This window comes from Euprymna scolopes, chromosome 24 (genome assembly GCF_053919585.1).
Source record: "Euprymna scolopes isolate OS-2025 chromosome 24, ASM5391958v1, whole genome shotgun sequence".
Classification (NCBI taxonomy): Eukaryota; Metazoa; Mollusca; class Cephalopoda; order Sepiida; family Sepiolidae; genus Euprymna; species Euprymna scolopes.
Window position 1 is genome coordinate 86,986,250 of NC_136505.1, and position 20,131 is coordinate 87,006,380.

The following is a 20,131-nucleotide window of genomic DNA, read 5'->3' on the forward strand; positions in this document are numbered from 1 at the left end:
AAATTAAAACTTCCATGTACAAAGTTTTTTTTCTAGAACATTCTGTCTGTGAAACAAGCTGCCACGAGTCTACTGCCCAACCGACTATAAAATGGTAGTCTTCAAGTTTAATGTGAACAAATACCTGTCGAGCTGTTCTCTTGGAAAATCAAGTCCTACTGTTTAAAATTCTCTTTTAGAATTGAAAAGAAAAGTCTATTTTAATTCTTCTGATTCGCTGTAATTTGTAATGTCTTAAAAGAATGAAGCAGCGGGTGAAGCTCAGTCAAGCACCTTCCACAGAAAACAAACGAGAGCAGAGAAAGACTAATACAGTCTCTTCTGTGAGAAAGGAGCTGAATAGAAGAGTTAATTTTCTTTAGATCACAAAGTCAAAGTAAAAGGATAACAAGGAAGTAGTATTATCATTTGTCTTGCAAGAATAATGTCAAGAGTTTATGAATTTTGTAATGAAGTCAAAGAGGAAAAATAGTTGTAGCGGTTGAGACCCAACGGGTCACGAGTACGTGTAGTTATTTTCTGAACAGTTGTTGACCGTGGTCTTCTCCTGTGAACTGGACCTACTACCTCAACTTCTATATCTATTGACTCAAGATCTCTCATCCATTCTTTCAATGTGACCATACCATCAAAGTCTCCTGTTGTAACGTGGTCTATTCATTTTAACACAAAGACCCACACGTTGTATCTGAGACAGTCGCAAAGGAAAATAAAAAGGAAAGAAATTCCACTCAGCTTTTTTAGTTGAAATAAAATTCATTTACTTATTGTTCTTCCAAAATAACGCATTGCTTCCTCTTTTAAAAGTCCTTTAGTTTATGTCAACTGCCATGTAGTTAAGTCTCACGCCACCACGGGTCAAATGTTCATTTTCCCCGGCACACAATTTCTTCTCTGGTCCTCACCACGTGGTGCATTTTTTATCCTTTTTCTTTCCCTTCTCTTCCTCCACTGTGACGTCACCTCACACACTGGCTCGGTCATTTGTATATGTGTTATGCAGCTGCTGCTACCAGCTCTGTGATACTGTTCTGCACAAATTTCTTTATACTGTCCAGATTTAATCTTCCTCTGAGGTCATCAGATCTAAACCTTTCTTTAAGACTTACATTATACATCCATCGTATCATTTTCATATCATTTTTCTCCAAGCAATGCATGTCCTCAACATAGATACGTTTTACTTTCATACATCATCACGCTGCATACATATACATATCTGCTGGTCAGTAATTGCAGAATCTACCACCTCAACTGTTCTATATCTACTAACCAAAGAATTTTCATCCATTCTTTCAATGTGGCCATACCATGTAAGCCTCCTGCTCTGCATGCATCTCGTTATGATATCTAGATTTAATCTTCATCTGTGTTTATCAGATCTGAAACTTGAAGAATTGCTTACACTTTCACTATAACATTCTTATAACATTTCTCTCCATGCAACGCATGTCCACAACCTTTACTAGTTTCATGCCCTTTTCTCTTCTCTGCAACCTCTTTCCCACAGAAGAGACCTTATGAGTTTGTCTCTGCTTTATCATTACTTTCATGGCAAGTGCTCGTCTGAGCTCCAATCTATGGTCTCTCCTGTCCTGTCTTTCATGAAAAACACTCGTCTAGCTGAAACCCCTATCAATAATTTCCCCCACTCTTTATCTGTGCCTAAACCTAAACGTATATTCCGTGAACAAAACTTCTTTCTTAGAACTGTATGCTTGTAGAACTCTGTTCCGTTTACCTGCTTTCCAACTGACTACAATATGGTTGTCTTCAAGTCCAATGTGAACAAATTCTTGATGAGCCACCCCCTTTAGAATCCAATTTCCCAACTTTCCACAAATAACGATTACTACGACATGTTCCCTTTGACCAATGTACACTCATTAACCTTTATCCTCGAGTGGCTTCCGGGCATTGATAAGTGATTCTTTTGTACAAAAAAAAAAACAGTTCCTTACATCATCATATTTCTTACAGATACTTGATAGACTCTTCCCTTGAATAACAGTGGTAACGCTCTGCTGGTTGGTAATGCTAGAAGTTCCCAGAACTTACTCTATTCACTCCTAACTCTTGTAATCACACTAGCACCTCCTCCACCCTGTACTCCAATGATATCACCAAGGTTACAAAACTTCTAAATAACATTTCTCTTCATGCAACGCATGTCCACAACCTCAATAGCTTTGCAATCCAAACATGCTTTCTCCACATCTGAGTTTTCATCCTCATCTGTTGTCTTACACTTTTTGAATACAAACTTGTTATCATCTCTCAACCTACCAGTATTTCCACTGCATTTTTTAATTACATTTTTTAATTACATTTTTTAATAACATTTTTTAATTACATTTTTTAATTACATTTTTTAATTACATTTTTTAATTACACTTTTTTAATTACATTTTTTAATTACATTTTTTTAATTACATTTTTTAATTACATTTTTTAATAACATTTTTTAATTACATTTTTTTAATTACATTTTTTTAATTACATTTTTTAATTACATTTTTTTAATTACATTTTTTTAATTACATTTTTTAATTACATTTTCACTCCAAACAAAGCACAGTGCCACTTTGATGTATCGAGGATATAAGTTGCAGGGATACTATGTAGCAGCAAGATGTCTGTTCACATTACACTTGAACTTCTGCATGTCAGTACAGTTGGTAAAGCAGGAACTCGGAAGGGAGTTCCAAAGTCTAGCAGTTCTGAGGTAGAAACTATAGAGTAGAAGGCTTCCTTACGTGCAATAGCCATAAAACTTTAGAATCGCTGTGGATTACAATAACAAATAATTAACAATAATTCTTAACTGACAAAAATATGAATCTATTTAAAGTGTGTTTGCTGTGTTTTTGCTGTGTTTGTCTGTGATGCTGTCTTCAAAAGAAATGGGGGTCCTTATTTTACTCGTCTCATTTTTGCTTCTTTTTCAGAAGAGGAGGTTCACTCTCCAAATCAATAAACATGTCACAGCATCCCAAATAATTTTGTTCTTATTTAACAGTTAAGTCCCATATTAACTCATTTTATACATGAAAGAGGTTTTAAAAATAGAAACAAATTTCTTCCAGGTTTGTGTCCCAACTATTGTCTTTAATTGTTTTCGTTCATATTTTCTTTCATCATTCCGGTTTTCCTGCATTGCGATCAGCCTTCATAAATACCCACATAAATAAATAGCCTTTTTTTTAAATTTAAATTCAAAATTTTTCTTAATGTCTTATAACATTATGAGTTCATATCTTGAGTCATATTGTAATATATATGCAATTCTCTATCTATATAAAAGCCAAGTATGTTCAAGGATGGAATACTGCTGCCATATCTGGGCAGGAGCTACTAAAAACAGCCTATCCTGCCTTGACAGAGTACAAAATAGACTTTGTGGCTTAGTGGGGGATGCCCTTTTCTCTACCCTGCAACCTCTCTCCCACAGAAGAGACGTTGCTAGCCTATCCTTGTTTTATCGTTATTTCCATGGCAGGTGCTCATCTGAACTCCAATATCTGGTTCCCCCTCGCCAATCTTTCACGAAAAACACCCATTTAGCTGAATCCATTGTGAAAAATTTCCCCCCTCTTTATCTGTGCCTAAATCAAAACGTAGATTCTATGAACAAAGCTTCTTTCTTTGAACTGCACGCCTGTGGAACTCCGTCTGCCTGCTTCCCACCTGACTACAACACGTACATCAAGTCTGTTGCCAAGGTCACTGAAAAGATGGTGGGGTCCTTCTACCGCTCCAGAAGATATCTCACTACTGATGCAATTCTCTATCTATATAAAAGCCAAGTACGTCTAAGGATGGAATACTGTTGCCATATCTGGGCAGGAGCTGCTAAAAACAGCCTATCCTGCCTTGACAGAGTACAAAATAGACTTCGTGGCTTAGTGGGGGATGCCCTTTTCTCTACCCTGCAACCTCTCTCTCACAGAAGAGACGTTGCGAGCCTGTCTTTGTTTTATCGTTATTTCCATGGCAGGTGCTCGTCTGAACTCCAATCTCTGGCCCCCCCTCGCTAATCTTTCACGAAAAACACCCGTCTAGCTGAATCCACTGTGAAAAATCTCCCCCATTCTATATCTGTGCCTAACTCAAAACGCGGATTCCATGAACAAAGCTTCTTTCTTAGAACTGCACGCCTGTGGAACTCTGTTCCATCTGCCTGCTTCCAACCGAACTACAACTTGGATGTCTTCAAGTCCAACATTAACAAATTCCTAATGAACCGCCCTCTTAAGTAAACACTTCATTAAATCTCCACATTAACGTACTGTACTTGCAATAACCCTTATCCCTGAGTGGCTTCCGGGCCTTGATAAGTGGTGACCACCGTGTAAAAAAAAAAAAATGTTTGAAAATTATTTACCATTAAATGAAATGCAACATTATTTTAAAACATTTCATCGTACACTCATGATTTATCTTATTTACTTGAATAAAAAAAAAAAAAACTTTAAAAATTATCCGGCATTAATCGTATTTAAATAAAGAATTAAAATTAAACTAAAAATGGTAAAAGATTTTCTCCAGAAAATTGTACAAGGGTGGATAACTCCGTGCATCGTTTTCAGAAAATTGTTATCTGCCCCTGCACAATTTTCTGAAGCATGACGGAAATTTTATTTCAAACTAAAGTATGATAGATCAATGGGAATTTTATTTCAAACTTAAGCATAACAGACTGGCAAAAAATGTTTCTTGCTTGGATGTCCATTTCCTATATATAGTAAAAAGGAGTTTCCTCTGTGATACTAATGTCTCTAATTATTTTCTTTTCAGAGTGTGGACCCGGTTTCTTTGGGCATGACTGTGTCTTGACGTGCAGCAACTGCATGAATGGGGGAAAATGCAACAGTAATGGAGATGGTTGCGTTTGTGCACCTGGATATCATGGACTTTTATGCAACAGTACTTGTCCAGTTGTAAGTGATCATTCAGACACCCTTGAGGCAGAATTAATGTGACCTAATTCTATAGCAATATTGAATATGTATGTAAAAAGAAATGTTAAAAACTGAAACTTCCATGTAAGTAAGAAAAAGGAATTTTCCATCAGAAAGTAGAATCAAAATTGCATCATGGGAAAAATATGTCAGCCAAGTGATATCGATCCTGGATTTTGAAAGTCAAGTCAACCAAACGTTAGTTTTCGAGGCTTCCACTCCCCCTAAGGGTATTGAAAAGGAAAGATGCAGTTCATCTGGATGTACTTATTGTAAATTGATGTAAAAAGTAAAACAACTCTCGCAGCAAATAATGGAGTTATTTACTGTTCTTTTAATTCACAAAAGGTTTTTCATATTTTTAAAAAATTTATGCTAATATGAATTTTTCTCTGATTTTTATTTTCTGATGAACAGAAAATATCTTTGAAAATGCATGGGTTAAAGATTATTCTTTGTTTAATTCCTTATTTGAATATTTGATGGATTAATAAATATTGTAATTAATTCAATTTTTATTTTCATCGATTTTCTTGTTTGTTAATTGCTCTATCTATCATAATGAACTTTTTTTGCTCTTGGCCCTCGTGACAAGATCAAAGTGTAGTATCTGTTCCGGCAGATACTGCAAGCTATGACTAGCTATGACTAGCAAAGACCAGATGTGGGGGCAACCCCACATGCCTGACCTTTAACCAGCTCCCATTTCCCACCTCTCGGGAGCTGGTCCCCTTTTTCCCTTCCCCCTCCCTTCACTCCTCACATTAAAAATTGGCCTTGTGCCTAATTTGCTCGGTGGGGGAGCAAATAAATACCATCTGTTCCGGCAGATACTGCACTTAAGATAATTTGTACCAGTCAATGGAGGGGAAACCCTCTATACTGGGACAATTATTATTTTTGGTAACCAGAGTGACCCCTTTTAGGGGAGCTGGTTTTTACCTCACATTAAAAACGGCCTTGTGCCTAATTTGCTCAGTGGGGGAGCAAATAAATACCATCATAATGAACTTTTTATTATCTCAATAATTTCTAATATAAAGATAATATTCAGCTCTATAATTCTATTTAGATTTTATTTATATTAGTTTTATTTACACACACACACACACACACACACACACACACACACATATATATGTGTGTGTGTGTGTGTGTGTGTGCAGTCAGCACCAACCCTATTCAGGGTTTAACCGGCTTCCTCTGGAGGAGGAAGTTTCATGGGAGTATGAAATTCACAAGCGGTCCCCAGTTGCATGTATATCCCCATTAGGGGAGATGATGACGTTAGGTTTTTGCAACTTTTTTGCAGGGAGGTTGTCGACATCCTCCTACATACAATACCTGGACTTCCCAAATTGGTCACCCATTTTAGTAATGACCAGGCTCAACGTTGCTTAACTTCGGTGATCTGATGGGAACCGGTGTGTCAACATAATTATGCCGTATATATGTATATATATATATAAAGGGTGTCCCAAAATGATCTGATACATTTGTAATCAAAAGAAAATTAATAACAATTAACTAAAGAAAATATTATTTTATTTTTTTAAAATGTACGTAGAATGCCATTTTATTTTAATAAGTCAAAATTCATTTATATCTGTATTTATACATTTTTTAAAGAAATGTTTCTACATCATTTGATTTCCTTGCGTGATGACTATGGTTAGCCCGCAAGATCACCTGACCTAAACTCTGCAATTTTTTCTTGTGGGGATATTTGAAGTCAAAAGTATTCTGCCACCGCCCTCGATCTCTCGAAGAATTAAAATGAGCAGAGGAAAGCCAAGGAAGTGGATAGAAAATGTTTTTGATTGGACATCTCTCAACAGTTGGGCGTCCATCAACTAACTTGCCCTGGATCGGTGGGAATGGCAAAAAATAATTCACGTGGGTTTGCAATCTGCACCAAACGGAAAATGTGACATGATGATTCGTTCCGAAATTGTTGCTATTCCATCTGAAATGATTTATCGAGTTATTATATATATATATATATATATATATATATATATATATATATATATATATAATTTAAAAAAATACCAGAATTATTTTTATTGCATTTTTTTGTTTTAAGTATTTATTTGTTACCTGATTTTTGTAATTTTCTCTTCCAGGGTACATACGGTCTTGGATGCAACAGTCTTTGCACCTGTCAAAATGGTGGCACCTGTAGCCCTGTCAATGGAGAATGTTCATGCCCCCCAGGCATTAAGGGTAGAAATTGTGAGGATGGATGCCCCCCAGGGTATTACGGCCAATCCTGCAACAAAACCTGTCCCCAAACTTGTTCTGAAGGTTATTGCAATCGTATGTTTGGAAATTGCGAGTGCCGACCTGGGTTGTTCGGACCATCTTGCAACCTGAAGTGTCCGGAATTTTCATTTGGGCTTAATTGTGCCCAGAAATGCCATTGTCATGAGGAATTCTCGACAGGGTGTGATCCAGAGGTATGTTAAAAGAATTTTTATTGCTTCTCCAAGCACTTACAAAATTGTAGCAAGACTATCATGATATGAAGGTGTTAATAAAATTTATCTATAAAAGTGAAATTATCTGTGTGTGTGTGTGTGTGTGTGTGTGTGTGTGTGTGTGTGTGTGTGTGTGTGTGTATTTTCCTACCAAACAACTCTGCCAGTTTTCAGTCTACGGACTCGAAATTTGACATAAGGGGTATTGAGATTGGGAAAATCTTTTTAATCGGTTTTTGGCCAGAAATTTGGCTGTCAAGGGTCAAAGTTCAACGATTCGACCTTTGAAACTCTACCAAACTCCTCCGCCAACTGAACACTTAAAATTTTAGATGTCGATTACTTGGACATGGATCCAACATTTTAATTTGATTTGAGCCAAAAACAATAAATGGTAAGGGGTCAAAATTGGGGTCAAAGTAAAAAAGAATTTGACCTCAGTGGTCTCCATCAAATTACTCAGCCAACTTTGGGTCTAAACATTTGAAATTTTACATAAAGTGTATTTAGACATAGGGAAAGCTTTTTAATCGGCTTTTGACAAAAAATTTGACTGCCAAGGGGTCAACGTTCGAAAGATTTTACCTTTGCGGTCTCTAACAAACTATTAAGCCAATTTTGGGTCTACATATTTGAAATTTTACATAAAGGGTATTCAAATATGCAGCAAGTCTTTTTAATCAGTTTTTGACCGGAAATTTGATTGCCAAGAGATCAAAATTGAAATAATTGACCTTTGCAGACTCTACCAAACTCCTCCACCAATTTGGGGTCTAAACACTTGAAATTTTACATGTAGGCTACTTGGACATGAATCAAACTTTTTAATATATATATATACATACACACATAAAGTTATGAACAGTACATAGGGCCCAAACAAAACCGGGCTGAACTGCTTGTAGAAAATAAATGTGCATTTCGAAAGTAAGGTTACGAATTTAGCAAACATGTCAGAGAAGTTAAGTTGTGAGTGAGATATGGTGAAAAAAGTGCGATTTCTCTTGGCTTTGATCTGTTGAAGGGAACAGATATGTTTTCAGATATTCTATCTTCCATGGGAACTGGGGTCTGGGGGTGTATGTAATATCTGTATTCATATAATGTTTGCATATATTTATATACTTTTATATATAAGATTCACTCCTAAACTAATTAACCGATCCTTATGAATTTTCTAACATAGCTGCTAGAGATAAGTGTGGATAACGTGGGTTATATTAGGTTTAATTTAGTTTATTTCTAAAGTGGAAGAGGAAGCCATTTTTGAAAATTGCAATTGAGGCACATGTTCCCACACGGAAATTCTATAGCAAACCCCATTCTCCTCAAGTGTTTACCTCTGCTTGTGCAGCTGCTATTGTTCAAAGGCAGCATGCGTTCTGCAGATTCAACCGACATAAGTCCAATTCAAACAGACAGAAGTATATAGAAGCCAGAAATAATTGTAAGAAAGAAATAGTGACAGCTAAGACAGATTACACTGAAACCACCAGGAAACGCATTGAAGCACAGAAATTAGGAACCCGTGATTTTTGGAAAATCTACAACAGTGTAGTAAATAATGGCCAGTCAACGATTCCCCCACTATCAAACAATCATGAGGTTGCTTGCACGGTAACTGACAAGGCAAATCTGCTTGCCAGTCAGTTTGCCTCAAACTCCACACTGGACCCGGCACACCATTTCCCCCCTGACTTTCCTTTGCAGACAAACGCCACACTAGACGATTTGAAAATCACCTATTCTCAGGTGCATGGTATTATAAAAAACTTAGACACCTCAAAAGCATGTGGACCAGATCTCATCCCGGCTGTGCTATTAAAAAAATGCTCTGCCGAGGTTGCTCCAGTTCTCTCCAAACTTTATAATAAATGCTTTAACGAATCTTGCTTTCCTGACTGCTGGAAAACCGCTTCTGTGGTACCAGTCTTCAAGAATTCTGGTGAAAGAACTGACCCACTAAATTATCGCCCCATTAGCCTCCTCCCACTTTTCACTAAAATATTTGAGTCCTTAGTTAATCAAGCCCTAGTCCAACACCTACCAGCTGCTAAACTCCTGACCGACAAACGGTATGGATTAAGGCAAGCAAGTTCCACAGCAGATATCTTAACTGTAGTCTCTGAACGTATATACCATTCACTGAACAAAACAGAAGAAGGTAGAGCGGTATCCCTTGATGTATCTAAGGCTTTTGACAGGGTATGGCATGATGGTCTTTTAAGGAAAATTAGATCATATGGTACCACTGGAAGAATACACAATATAATTAAATCCTTCTTAAGTAAGAGAAAAATTCAAGTTGTCCTCGACGGTCGTACATCTAAACAATATGATATAAATGCGGGAGTACCCAGGGGTCTATCCTTGAACCTTTATTGTTCCTGATGTTCATAAATGACCTCCCTGATAAAATTGTCTCGGAGATGGGTATATTTGCTCATGACACCACCCTCTATAACAGGTATGAGGGGAAAACAAATGAATACATATCTAAGAAAATGGCAGAATCACTAGAAGATGACCTCCAATCTGTAGTAGAATGGGGGCAAAAATGGATGGTCACATTCAATGCTGCCAAGACTAAGCTTGTTTCCTTCGATAACTACAAGAAACCTTTTCTACCACCAATAGCAATGGCTAAAATACACTGCCTGAAAGTACTTCCTTTAAACTCCTTAGCCTAACGTTTACAGGGAACATGAACTGGAATATATGCATTGAGAGCATTGCCAAGGCTGCTGCAAAGAAGGTGGGCTCTCTCCACCGTGCCAGAAAATTACTTATGCCTAAAAGTATCCTGTACCTCTATAAGGCCACCATTCGCCCATGTATGGAGTATTACTGTCACATTTGGGCTGCTTGGGTCTCACTCCTGGACAGGGTTCAAAAGAGAGTCGCCAACCTGATCGGTCCTGAACTGTCATCCAAGCTTCAGCCTCTGTCCCATCGACGAAATGTTGCATCCCTCTGCTTGTTTTACAAATACTTTAATGGTGGCTGCTCTGACGAACTGCAAGCACTTGTACCTCCTTGGCGTGATTACTCTCGACGGACCCGAAAAGCAGCTAAGTCACACCCTTTTACAGTAGAGATCCCTAGGTGTAAGAAAGCCTTTTACTCCAATAGTTTCTTCCCCAGAACTGCAAGTCTTTGGAACTCCCTTCCGGGATACTGCTTTCCCAACTGTACTGATATGAAGAAGTTCAAGTGTAATGTGAACAAATATCTTTCTACTCATGTCCCTTTATAATGCCCCTGCAAATTGCCCCGACAGTAGCCCCCTAGTTCAAAGTGGCACTTGCCTTGTTTGGGGTGAAGATTGAATAAAAAAAAAAAAATTAAAAAATTCTGATACCTCAGCTTTTTGTGAATTTCTACAATGGATATCAGGCATTAATTAATAAATATTCCTCAAATTTCAGTTCATTCGGATGTTTTTTTTAAATAGATTTTAAGAGATATAACAGGAACGTAAACTTCAAAATTCAAATATTTCAGACGTTCATTGGATTTGATCTATTGTCATTCAACACAATTTAAAATGAAATTATTTGAATTGCAATTTTTTCAAAAGACACCTTAAATTTTATAATTTTCTAAAATCAATATTATCTACCAGATATTGAATTGAAATTCGGATTCTAGAGATAAGGATTAGTAGCATGACATTTTGCTTTTAATGGTTACGAAATATAAAAGTGATGCAAAACTGCTTTGTTTGAGGAGTTCGTTTTACCCATCCTGGGACGGGTATTCTTCTCGTTACTTTATGCGTCTCAATAAACATTATTGTGTGCATTATGGTGATGAGAGGAATTCAAAGGAAACGAAACAAAAAACATTGTATAAAAAACATCTTCTCTTCTCTTCTCTTCTCTTCTTCTCTTCTCTTCTCTCTCTATATAAATAAAATGAACTCATTTTTTCCTGTCTGATTTTGACATTAATAGGATTAAAAATCAAGATATTTCATGCAAATATAATATGCACAAACGGCAGAACAATATCTGAGGTGTGTTATAGGCTTATTATTTCTCAAATTCCTCGATAATCTTAGATTTCTATACTTTTTCTGCTGAGAAGTCACGGCCAAAATCGGTTAAGATCAATGGAAGTGGTAAAATATTTTCTCTCTAATAAATTCCTCCTCCCCCTGCCACCACTTAACACCGTTTGGGGATCGTTCACAAGAAACAGTTGAGAAGAGAACACCGGTTTGGCTTCGTAGTTCTTTCATGTGAAGTTATTTAAAATCACTAAACTAAGCTGCAGTGCTCTGTGGCGTAGTGGTTAGCGTGCTGGACAATTCACATTATATTTTCACGTTCGCGCCGACCTACCGTAGTCGTTTTTTTTTGTTTTTTTTTTCCTAAACAACTGGAATGGACTTTTCTTGGTGGCCGAACTGTTAACGTTGCAGATGGTTTTTTTGTTTTTTTTTTCACACGTTATTTTCCTACTTTTACTCATGACTCCGGGTTTGATCCTTCCTACTTACCTACCATAACATTTTTTAAAACTCCCCCCCCGGCCCGGAAACAAACACTCGGGCAACGCCGAGTACCCCCGCTAGTTGTATAATAAGGTTGTGTGGGATGTATGATGTAGAAATGAAATTTCTACTAGAAATTAAGATTCGATATTAAGCAAAAGTGTACAAATAAAATGACTAATAAACAGGAAGTCGTGGGAGTGAGGTATGATAGGAAAGAGGGTGTGTTCTGCCTCTTGGCTTTTGTCTGTAAGAGTTGTGGTTCAGATATTTTCCCCTCCAATGACTAACAATACTTCAAGTGATATATATATATATATATATATATATATATATATATATATATTATTTTTAAAATATAATTATCCACTGACATGTGTTTCGTCGTCCACGACTCATCAGAGTGGCTGAATCTAGCAAGATTTGAAAACGGCACCGCGTGATAAGAAGCCTAAACCTCTACCACGGTGCTAACCTCGCCGGACTACTAAATGTATCACTTTTACGTAGATGTTTTTATTTGTTTTTGTTAGCGATACTTTCTTGAATGAATTATATATATATATATATATATATATATATATATATATATATATATATATATATATATACAGTAGTGGCCAAAACTAAAGGACAAAATTTTAAAACCTTATATTTGTCAGAAATAACAACTGTGAAAAGCTGACATTTTGACAACTGGTAGTCGTTATCATCCATAACAACATACTAAAATTTAAAACATTTGCAAAGGATAGAAAAAGAATTATAACAATTATTTATTTAGTTTCAAAATAGGAACGTCCAAAAGTAAGGGACAAAATTGAGAAAAACAATGTAAGCAGTATTCTATATTCAAATTTTTTCGTTTAAAGAATAAGTCTTACTTAGTCATTTGTAAACGTTGGTTAGCAGTCTCAGGTCTGTAAGAGAAGAAGAAAAAGTGGGGGTCAACCAAATTTCAGATCTTTTTCTGCATCTTATTAAGAACCGTCAAATGGGATGGAGATTTACCAACTAAAAAATGACAACAATTATCTATACATGATCAGAGAATAGATTTATTGACAGAGAACAGCCTTGGGCGTGAGAAAGTGTATGAAACGATAAAGAGAATCAACTTTACGAGAATCAGAAAAAGCAATGGAAAGAGAAATTGAATAAATTAATAAACAAACCTTCAGTTGGATTATTTAGATTATTCTACTATTCTCGTGTCAGGTGTTATATTCACAACGTTTAGGCCGATGTAACCTTCGACTTCTTCCAGGTGTGCCTTGACAATGGCCTTATTCTTGAAAGGAGAAAAGAATGTTTTTGTTCTTTTTTTACAACAAAACACAATTGTAAGAATTCAAAATGTGCGATGCGTTTATGAAATGGAAAAAAAATGTGTCGTTTCATTCTATCATTCACCAATAAGATCCATTGTCAAGATACACCTGAAGAAAGTTGAAGGTTATATCTGCCGAAACGTTGTGAGAATAACTCCCAATATATGAACAGTGGTCTGAACAGCACGCATTATCAATTCTCATCTTAAAAATTCAGAAACAATCCTTTAATTGTTTGTTACAAATACAATCGAGTTATCTCCCTTAGATCATCAATATCAATTGAAATTATGTCAGATGTTCTTTTGATTTTATTGCAAACTCGTTTTTTGTTTGTTTTGTTTGTTTGTTTGTTGCTGTTGTTGTTGTTGTTGTTGTTTTTTGGGTTTTTTTTGTTTTTGTTTTTTTTGTTTGTTGTTGTTTGTTTGTTTGTTTTTGTTTTTTGTTGTTTTTTTTACTGTTCTTCATTGAATTTGCTTTCCAAAACTGTAAATGTTTTCTTTTTCAAAATCCAGACTGGAAAATGTCATTGTCTGCCCGGTTATTACGAAGATAATTGTCGGCAGAAATGTCCCCGTAGCCAATACGGCAAAGACTGTAAGGGTCGTTGTATCTGCCCCATCGAAACATGGTGTGATCACATAACTGGAGAATGTAAGAGAGACTGTCCGGCTGGTCGAACTGGAATGAAATGCGAGAAAGGTGAGTCACTATCTGCATCTATACATTTATAAATTTAAGCCATTTGTTGTACAGGATGGAACAATATAATTGTCGCTCTAGAAAAGACAACATGATTCCATTTCCGTTTGATGAAAATCGGTTTTCTTTTCTTTTTTTTTTTTTTGTTGATTAACAAAAATACTAGTTGGCCGGTTGTGTACAAATCTCAAGAGCGATAGGAGCCTTCTATCATATCTGAAAGTGACACAATGTTCAACGAGCTAGATCGGAGATGTGCTGCTGTATAACTCATGCTTCCTACCGATCCAAGTTATGACAACAGGACCATTGCCAGCACCCTCAAAATGCATCGCTGGATTGCTACAAATAATATGGACGTGCCCAGGGTGATGAAAACAAAGTTTCCAGCCACGGTTATGGTTTTTGGTGTGGTTTCAAGTGAGCACCACATCATGCCACCTCACATCTTTGAAATCGGCTTGAAAGTCAACACCAAAGTGTACCTGGATGTGCTGAATAATGTGGTGATCACCTGGTGCAATCAGGTGGCCGCTGGCAAACTCTAGGTTTGGCAGCAGGACTCTGTGCCAGCCCACAAGTCCAAAGAGATGTAGGCTTGACTTCAGAAAGAGTGCTACGACTTTGAACCCTTCTCTCACTGCCCCCCTCCTCCCCCGACCTAAACCTGCTGGACTATTTCGTTTCGTCATACCTTGAGAGCATCACCAGCATGACCTCCCATAACACCAAAGCCAGCCATCTGCCGAATATTCGCTGAGCTCTCACCAGCACTTGAGGAAAAGGCATGCTCCCAGTTCCGGATCCATATCAAGGCGGTCATTGAGGCTGAAGGCCGCATTTATTGAATAGATGTCAGCTCTACTACAAATCAAGTTACCTAAATTGATTTTTTTCAATAAATTTAAAAAAATAAAGTTGTACTATTGTTTTCTTTATGACAACAATTTTATCGTTCCACCCTGCACTGTCAATGAGATTAAAACATTAACTTCAAATCCATGCATGTTACATGCTTATATACTAATATTCACTGACAGGATGGGAGTTCAATCCTCGGTCAAGTCATACCAAAGACTGAAAAAAATGTACTTGATGCTTTCTTGCTAACCACTCAGGAATCAAGAGCAAATGGAGTAATCCTGAGAAAAAAGTAATACCCTCCCTTACATCTCGATGTAGATGCTAATGAAAAGAGAGCCCTTGGGTTGTCTTCGACTATATTTGGCCACTTGTTTTAATATACCCACTTTTGTCTCTGACATCGACATCCAAAGGTTAATTAATTTCTTTTTTCTTGTTTTCATTTTAATATCTCATAGTTCTCCGTATGAATATTTTCTATATCTTTACATAGCATTTCAGGTGAAGAGTCTTTCTAGTTAATTAATTTCTGCGAGTTGTGATAATTGATTTCCTCAATTTTCCTAAGCAACATCAGTTTGATAAGTGACATAAAAAGAAAATAATAATTCATTAATAATCAATAATAATTAATAATAATTAATAATTCATGTTAAAGACTTTCAAGTCCTATTCTGTTGATGGCTAACTGGATCCACTTTACTAACAGTTAAATAATCAAAATAAATTTTAACCAGTAAAAATTAAAAGTTACCAAACGAAACTATCACACACACACACACACACACACGAAGGTTTGTTCAAAAAAAATAGAACAAAGATAATTTAACACAAAATCGTGCTTCTTTGATTCAATATTTTATTTCAGTTATGAAGAAATCCTTTATGGCATTTAAATGAAGTGTGAAATTAAAAAATGTAGTTTATAAACGATAACTTTCTTGCAAGTCTCTGCTCTGGTAATTGGGATAACATCGACCGTTCTACATCGTGAATTAATTTTAGAAATGTGTGGCTTATCTCATGAGTCACATAAATGACTGGTAATGTTTAAATGATGCACACATCAACCTATCTTCTAGTAATTGTCTGTATTTTCCTAGTCCTAGTGACATATGGCTGAGTAGTCCTAGACGTTGTATCAAAGTTTACAGTTACCCAAAGGTGCTGAGTTCAATCCTGAACGAAGGCAGTGAAAAAGTAACATTGAAAACAGAAAATCAGCAACGATGTCCCAAAGCCTAGCTGGAGTCCGAACACGGTACCCCCGTAATAATAATAAAGGGTTGGGTTCGAGACTCCTAACAAACGGTTCCCCAGTTCGATACAAAACACTTGACGAAGACCAGAGGGCAAAACGGCCGAAACGTTGTGACAATAACAACCAAGATGAGGAAGTCAGTCCGACAATCTCAATCAATGAACCTATCTTCTAGTTGAATCTAACGGAAAATTCCATTTTCTGGCTTCTTTTAATCTTATGTGGAATTTTCTATTTACTATCTTTACTCGTGCAGCAACTAATCTTGCAGCAAGAAAATGTTGCAGTACAGAAGTGATTTTTCCTCTTATTCATTATTGTTCATAGTTGAACGACCTGAAACAAAAAAGTGTAAACAAAACTAAACAAATAAAATGCATACAGAAAGCTGACATGGTTGTGCTTCTGTTGTATTTTAAAGAATAATGACACATTGATATATATATATATATATAATTTATTTTGAAATTCAGAAATCGAATTAAATTATAACGAAAGAACAATACTCAGGGATATATGAGTGAAAAAAAAACGAAAGAGAATTCGGGTAGAATTATATATATACAAGAATAAAAAAGCATTGGAAATGCAAAAGGATATAGGGATGGTATGTCAAAATGTATACAAACAAGATAGCTATGAATGGCTAGGCACATGGAAATAGAATTGCATCCAAAGTATAGCCCTATAGCTTTTCTCCAATCTTCATTCCGTGCCATCATTACGGTTGTAAAAAGCTATAGGGCTATACTTCGGATGCAATTCTATTTCCATGTGCCTAGCCATTCATTGCTATCTTGTTTGTATACTTTTTGGCATACCATCCCTATATCCTTTTGCATTTCCAATGCTTTTTTATTCTTGTTAATTAGTATTTTTACTTACAGTCTTATTTTTAAACTTACATTCATGATAGTATTGTCTTTTTTAGGAGGCGGCTCATTGCCGCCTCCATTAGTAGCAGGTTGCTTCCTGCTGGGTTTTAGGTCTTTGGGTTTTGGGCCTTAGGAGTTGCCTCTTGGTCCTCCATCGGTTCTATATTACATAGAGAGTGCTACCGCCTCTCTGATAAAACAGTTAGAGTATTATAAAGTTCTAAAATGTTCATACCTTCACTATTAAATTTTTCTTGGTTCATTCTTTGGCGTTTTGGCAAAGATTTGGCAGTTTTTGATATTTATATTTATAATAGTTTGTGCATGAGGCAACTTTTTTCCCCTTGGGATCCCTGTTATACCGTGCTTTTGAGTCAGCACGTGAGGCAGCCTTCTTTTTTTCTGGTTCTTTGTTATAAAGAGCACGTGAGGCAGCTTTTTTTCCCTCGGAATCCCTGTTATACCGTGCTTTTGAGTCAGCACGTGAGGCAGCCTTCTTTTTTTCTGGTTCTTTGTTATAAAGAGCACGTGAGGCAGCCTTCTTTTTTTCTGGTTCTTTGTTATAAAGAGCACGTGAGGCAGTTTTTTTCCCCTCGGGATCCCTGTTATACCGTGCTTTTGAGTCAGCACGTGAGGCAGCCTTCTTTGCCTCAGGATTTGCATGATACTTAATTTTTATTATTTCAGCATTTTTCTGATAGTATTCTTTTTGCTCAGATAATACCTTGACTTTGTTTTTTTCATAGTCTGTATTTCTCTGAGCTTTTTTACTACGTGCTGACTTTTTTATTAAATGTAAACATATAACACTTATGTGTATCTTACTATAATATCACTTATCTTATAGCAAGACAACTCTCGTAGAATTGATATACTGCCCCGTCACCAATAGTTAAAGTGTGGAACGGTATATACACCAATAGTGTAGTTGTTATCTTTATATGAAGTCCTAATCAGTGACAGTGTGAGGTTACTTGGTTAATTTATTGTAGTTTATTTAAGAAAACTTACTTGTTTTTATTAGTAGATTGTGTATAGTAGCCACAATATCTAGTTATTTTTGTGGCTAGGGCTTGGATTTTGATTCTTTTTGGTCAGCTTCCAGTGAGTTCTTAGAAGATGACTTTCTTGCAGTTTCTTTTGCGGTTAATTTAACTTATTTCCTTTGGCGTTTGGTGAGTTCTTAGAAGAACTGGTCTGATCTACTTTTCTTAGCGAGCGAAGAGATTCAGCTGCATTTAACAATGGTTGCTATAGTGTATTTTTGCGCATGCGTGAGAATTTCAAGTTTCCTCCTTATTTTTCAATAGTTTGACAGTAGTCATGTGTCTTTCTGCCAAGAGCGACAGACGTCAGTGTTAGCCGTGATCGTCTAGAGGTTAGGACCCCACGTTGTGGCCGTGCTAACCTAGGTTCGAATCCTGGTCACAGCATTGACATTTTGTACATATTTTACAGTCCAAAGTCTGAAGAATTATTTGTTTTTATAACATTGTTTTTTGACGTCGTACTTGCTGATAGGTTACTCTTATAACAATTTTGATCAACTGAGATAAAGATTTCGTGGTTTCATTAACGCTGGTGGGTTACTGTTTAAAGAAAAAACCTTAACGTTCACCTCAAATATTCAGCGTCCAAGAAATATAGGCCACTGGCAAACTGAAACGTCTGTGAGCATCCGGTGTATTATTTGGAGCTGTCCCTTTTGAGAGAAGTTCCGTGTTCAAAGTGATCTGTCTATATTGGGTATATAGTGTTTAAAACTTGTTATTACACGTAATCTTATTTAATTATGGAGTTAGCTAAAAAGCGATGGGTCACTGCACTTCTCCATGTAAAGAGCAGTCGATTGATGCTTGCACTGTTGTCAGAGACCGTTCATACACCGAGATACATCGTCTCAAAAGAAAGAAGAAAGCAGAAGAAGAAAGAAGAAAGAAGAACAATTGGCCATTTTTGTACCCTTTTTTTTTTTTTTTTGCTCTCTTTTGACATTTTAACCGACGTTCTGACACTCGCTGGATTCGTAAGACGCTTCTCTGTAAGAATATGTGCTTTTTGAAACTTATAAGTTGATTTTAGTTGAGATTTGGATAGTTTTGTTTTGTAGGCGTATATAGGCGTGTACGGGCCATCCCTATATAGAGAGTGCAACCGCCTCTCTGATATATATATATATATATATATATATATATATATATAAAAAAAAATTATGTTCAAATGAGATGGGGGCGGTATGGGAATTATTAATATACCTCTGAGCAAGTCAAATGATTTAATAAATTCCCTCTGTCAACAGAGAGAGGGCCTGCGATATTTAAAACCCATGGATTAAGGAAATTAATATAATCCCTTCTATATATTCCTTTGTCAAACAATAAATTCTTAACTCGAATATATGTGCCTATATTTTGAATTTCAGAATATATATATATATATATATATATATATATATATATATATATATATATATATATATTCTGAAAATCAAAATATAGAAACATATATCCATTCTGAAAATCAAAATATAGACACATATATTCGAGTTAAGAATTTATTGTTTGACAAAACTAATTTATAGAAGGGTTATATTAATTTCCTTAATCCATGGATTTTAAACCTCGCAGGCCCTCTCTCTGTCGACAGAAGGAATTTATTAAATCATTTGACTTGCTCAGAGGTATATTAATAATTCCCATACCGCCCCCATCTCATTTGAACATAAATTTTATATATATATATATATATATATATATATATATATATATATATATATATATATATATATATATATATATATATATATATATTATTTTACACGAATTCTAATTCGTTTTTGTTTTTTTTTTCACTTATATATCCCTGAGTATTGTTCTTCGTCATAATTTAATTCGATTTCGGAATTTCAGAGTTACACCAACGATTAACTGCTAATGAGTTTGTTGGCGAATGGGATCCTGGGATTTTCTGTGTATTATTTTTAAAGTGAAGCATATCATTATATATCATTAATATATAAACATATAATTATATATCATTAATATATAAACATAATTATATATCATTATTATTATATAAACATATAATCATATATCATTATTAATATATAAACATATAATTATATATAATTATTAATATATAAACATATAATTATATATC

At 35.7% G+C, this 20,131-nt stretch overlaps 1 protein-coding gene and 1 pseudogene across 2 annotated transcripts in view; one reads left to right on the forward strand and one right to left on the reverse strand.

Annotated features, from left to right (window-relative positions):
* LOC145246818 (uncharacterized) overlaps positions 1-20,131 on the forward strand; it is a 583,451-nt gene that overhangs the window by 508,387 nt on the left and 54,933 nt on the right. For both annotated transcript variants that reach the window (XM_080108645.1, XM_080108646.1), the window contains 3 exons: positions 4,798-4,940; positions 7,088-7,420; positions 13,786-13,972. In XM_080108645.1, the coding sequence (XP_079964771.1) occupies positions 4,798-4,940; positions 7,088-7,420; positions 13,786-13,972 (663 nt within the window). The remainder of the gene's footprint in view (positions 1-4,797; positions 4,941-7,087; positions 7,421-13,785; positions 13,973-20,131) is intronic.
* Positions 6,294-6,412, reverse strand: LOC145247058 (5S ribosomal RNA; annotated as a pseudogene).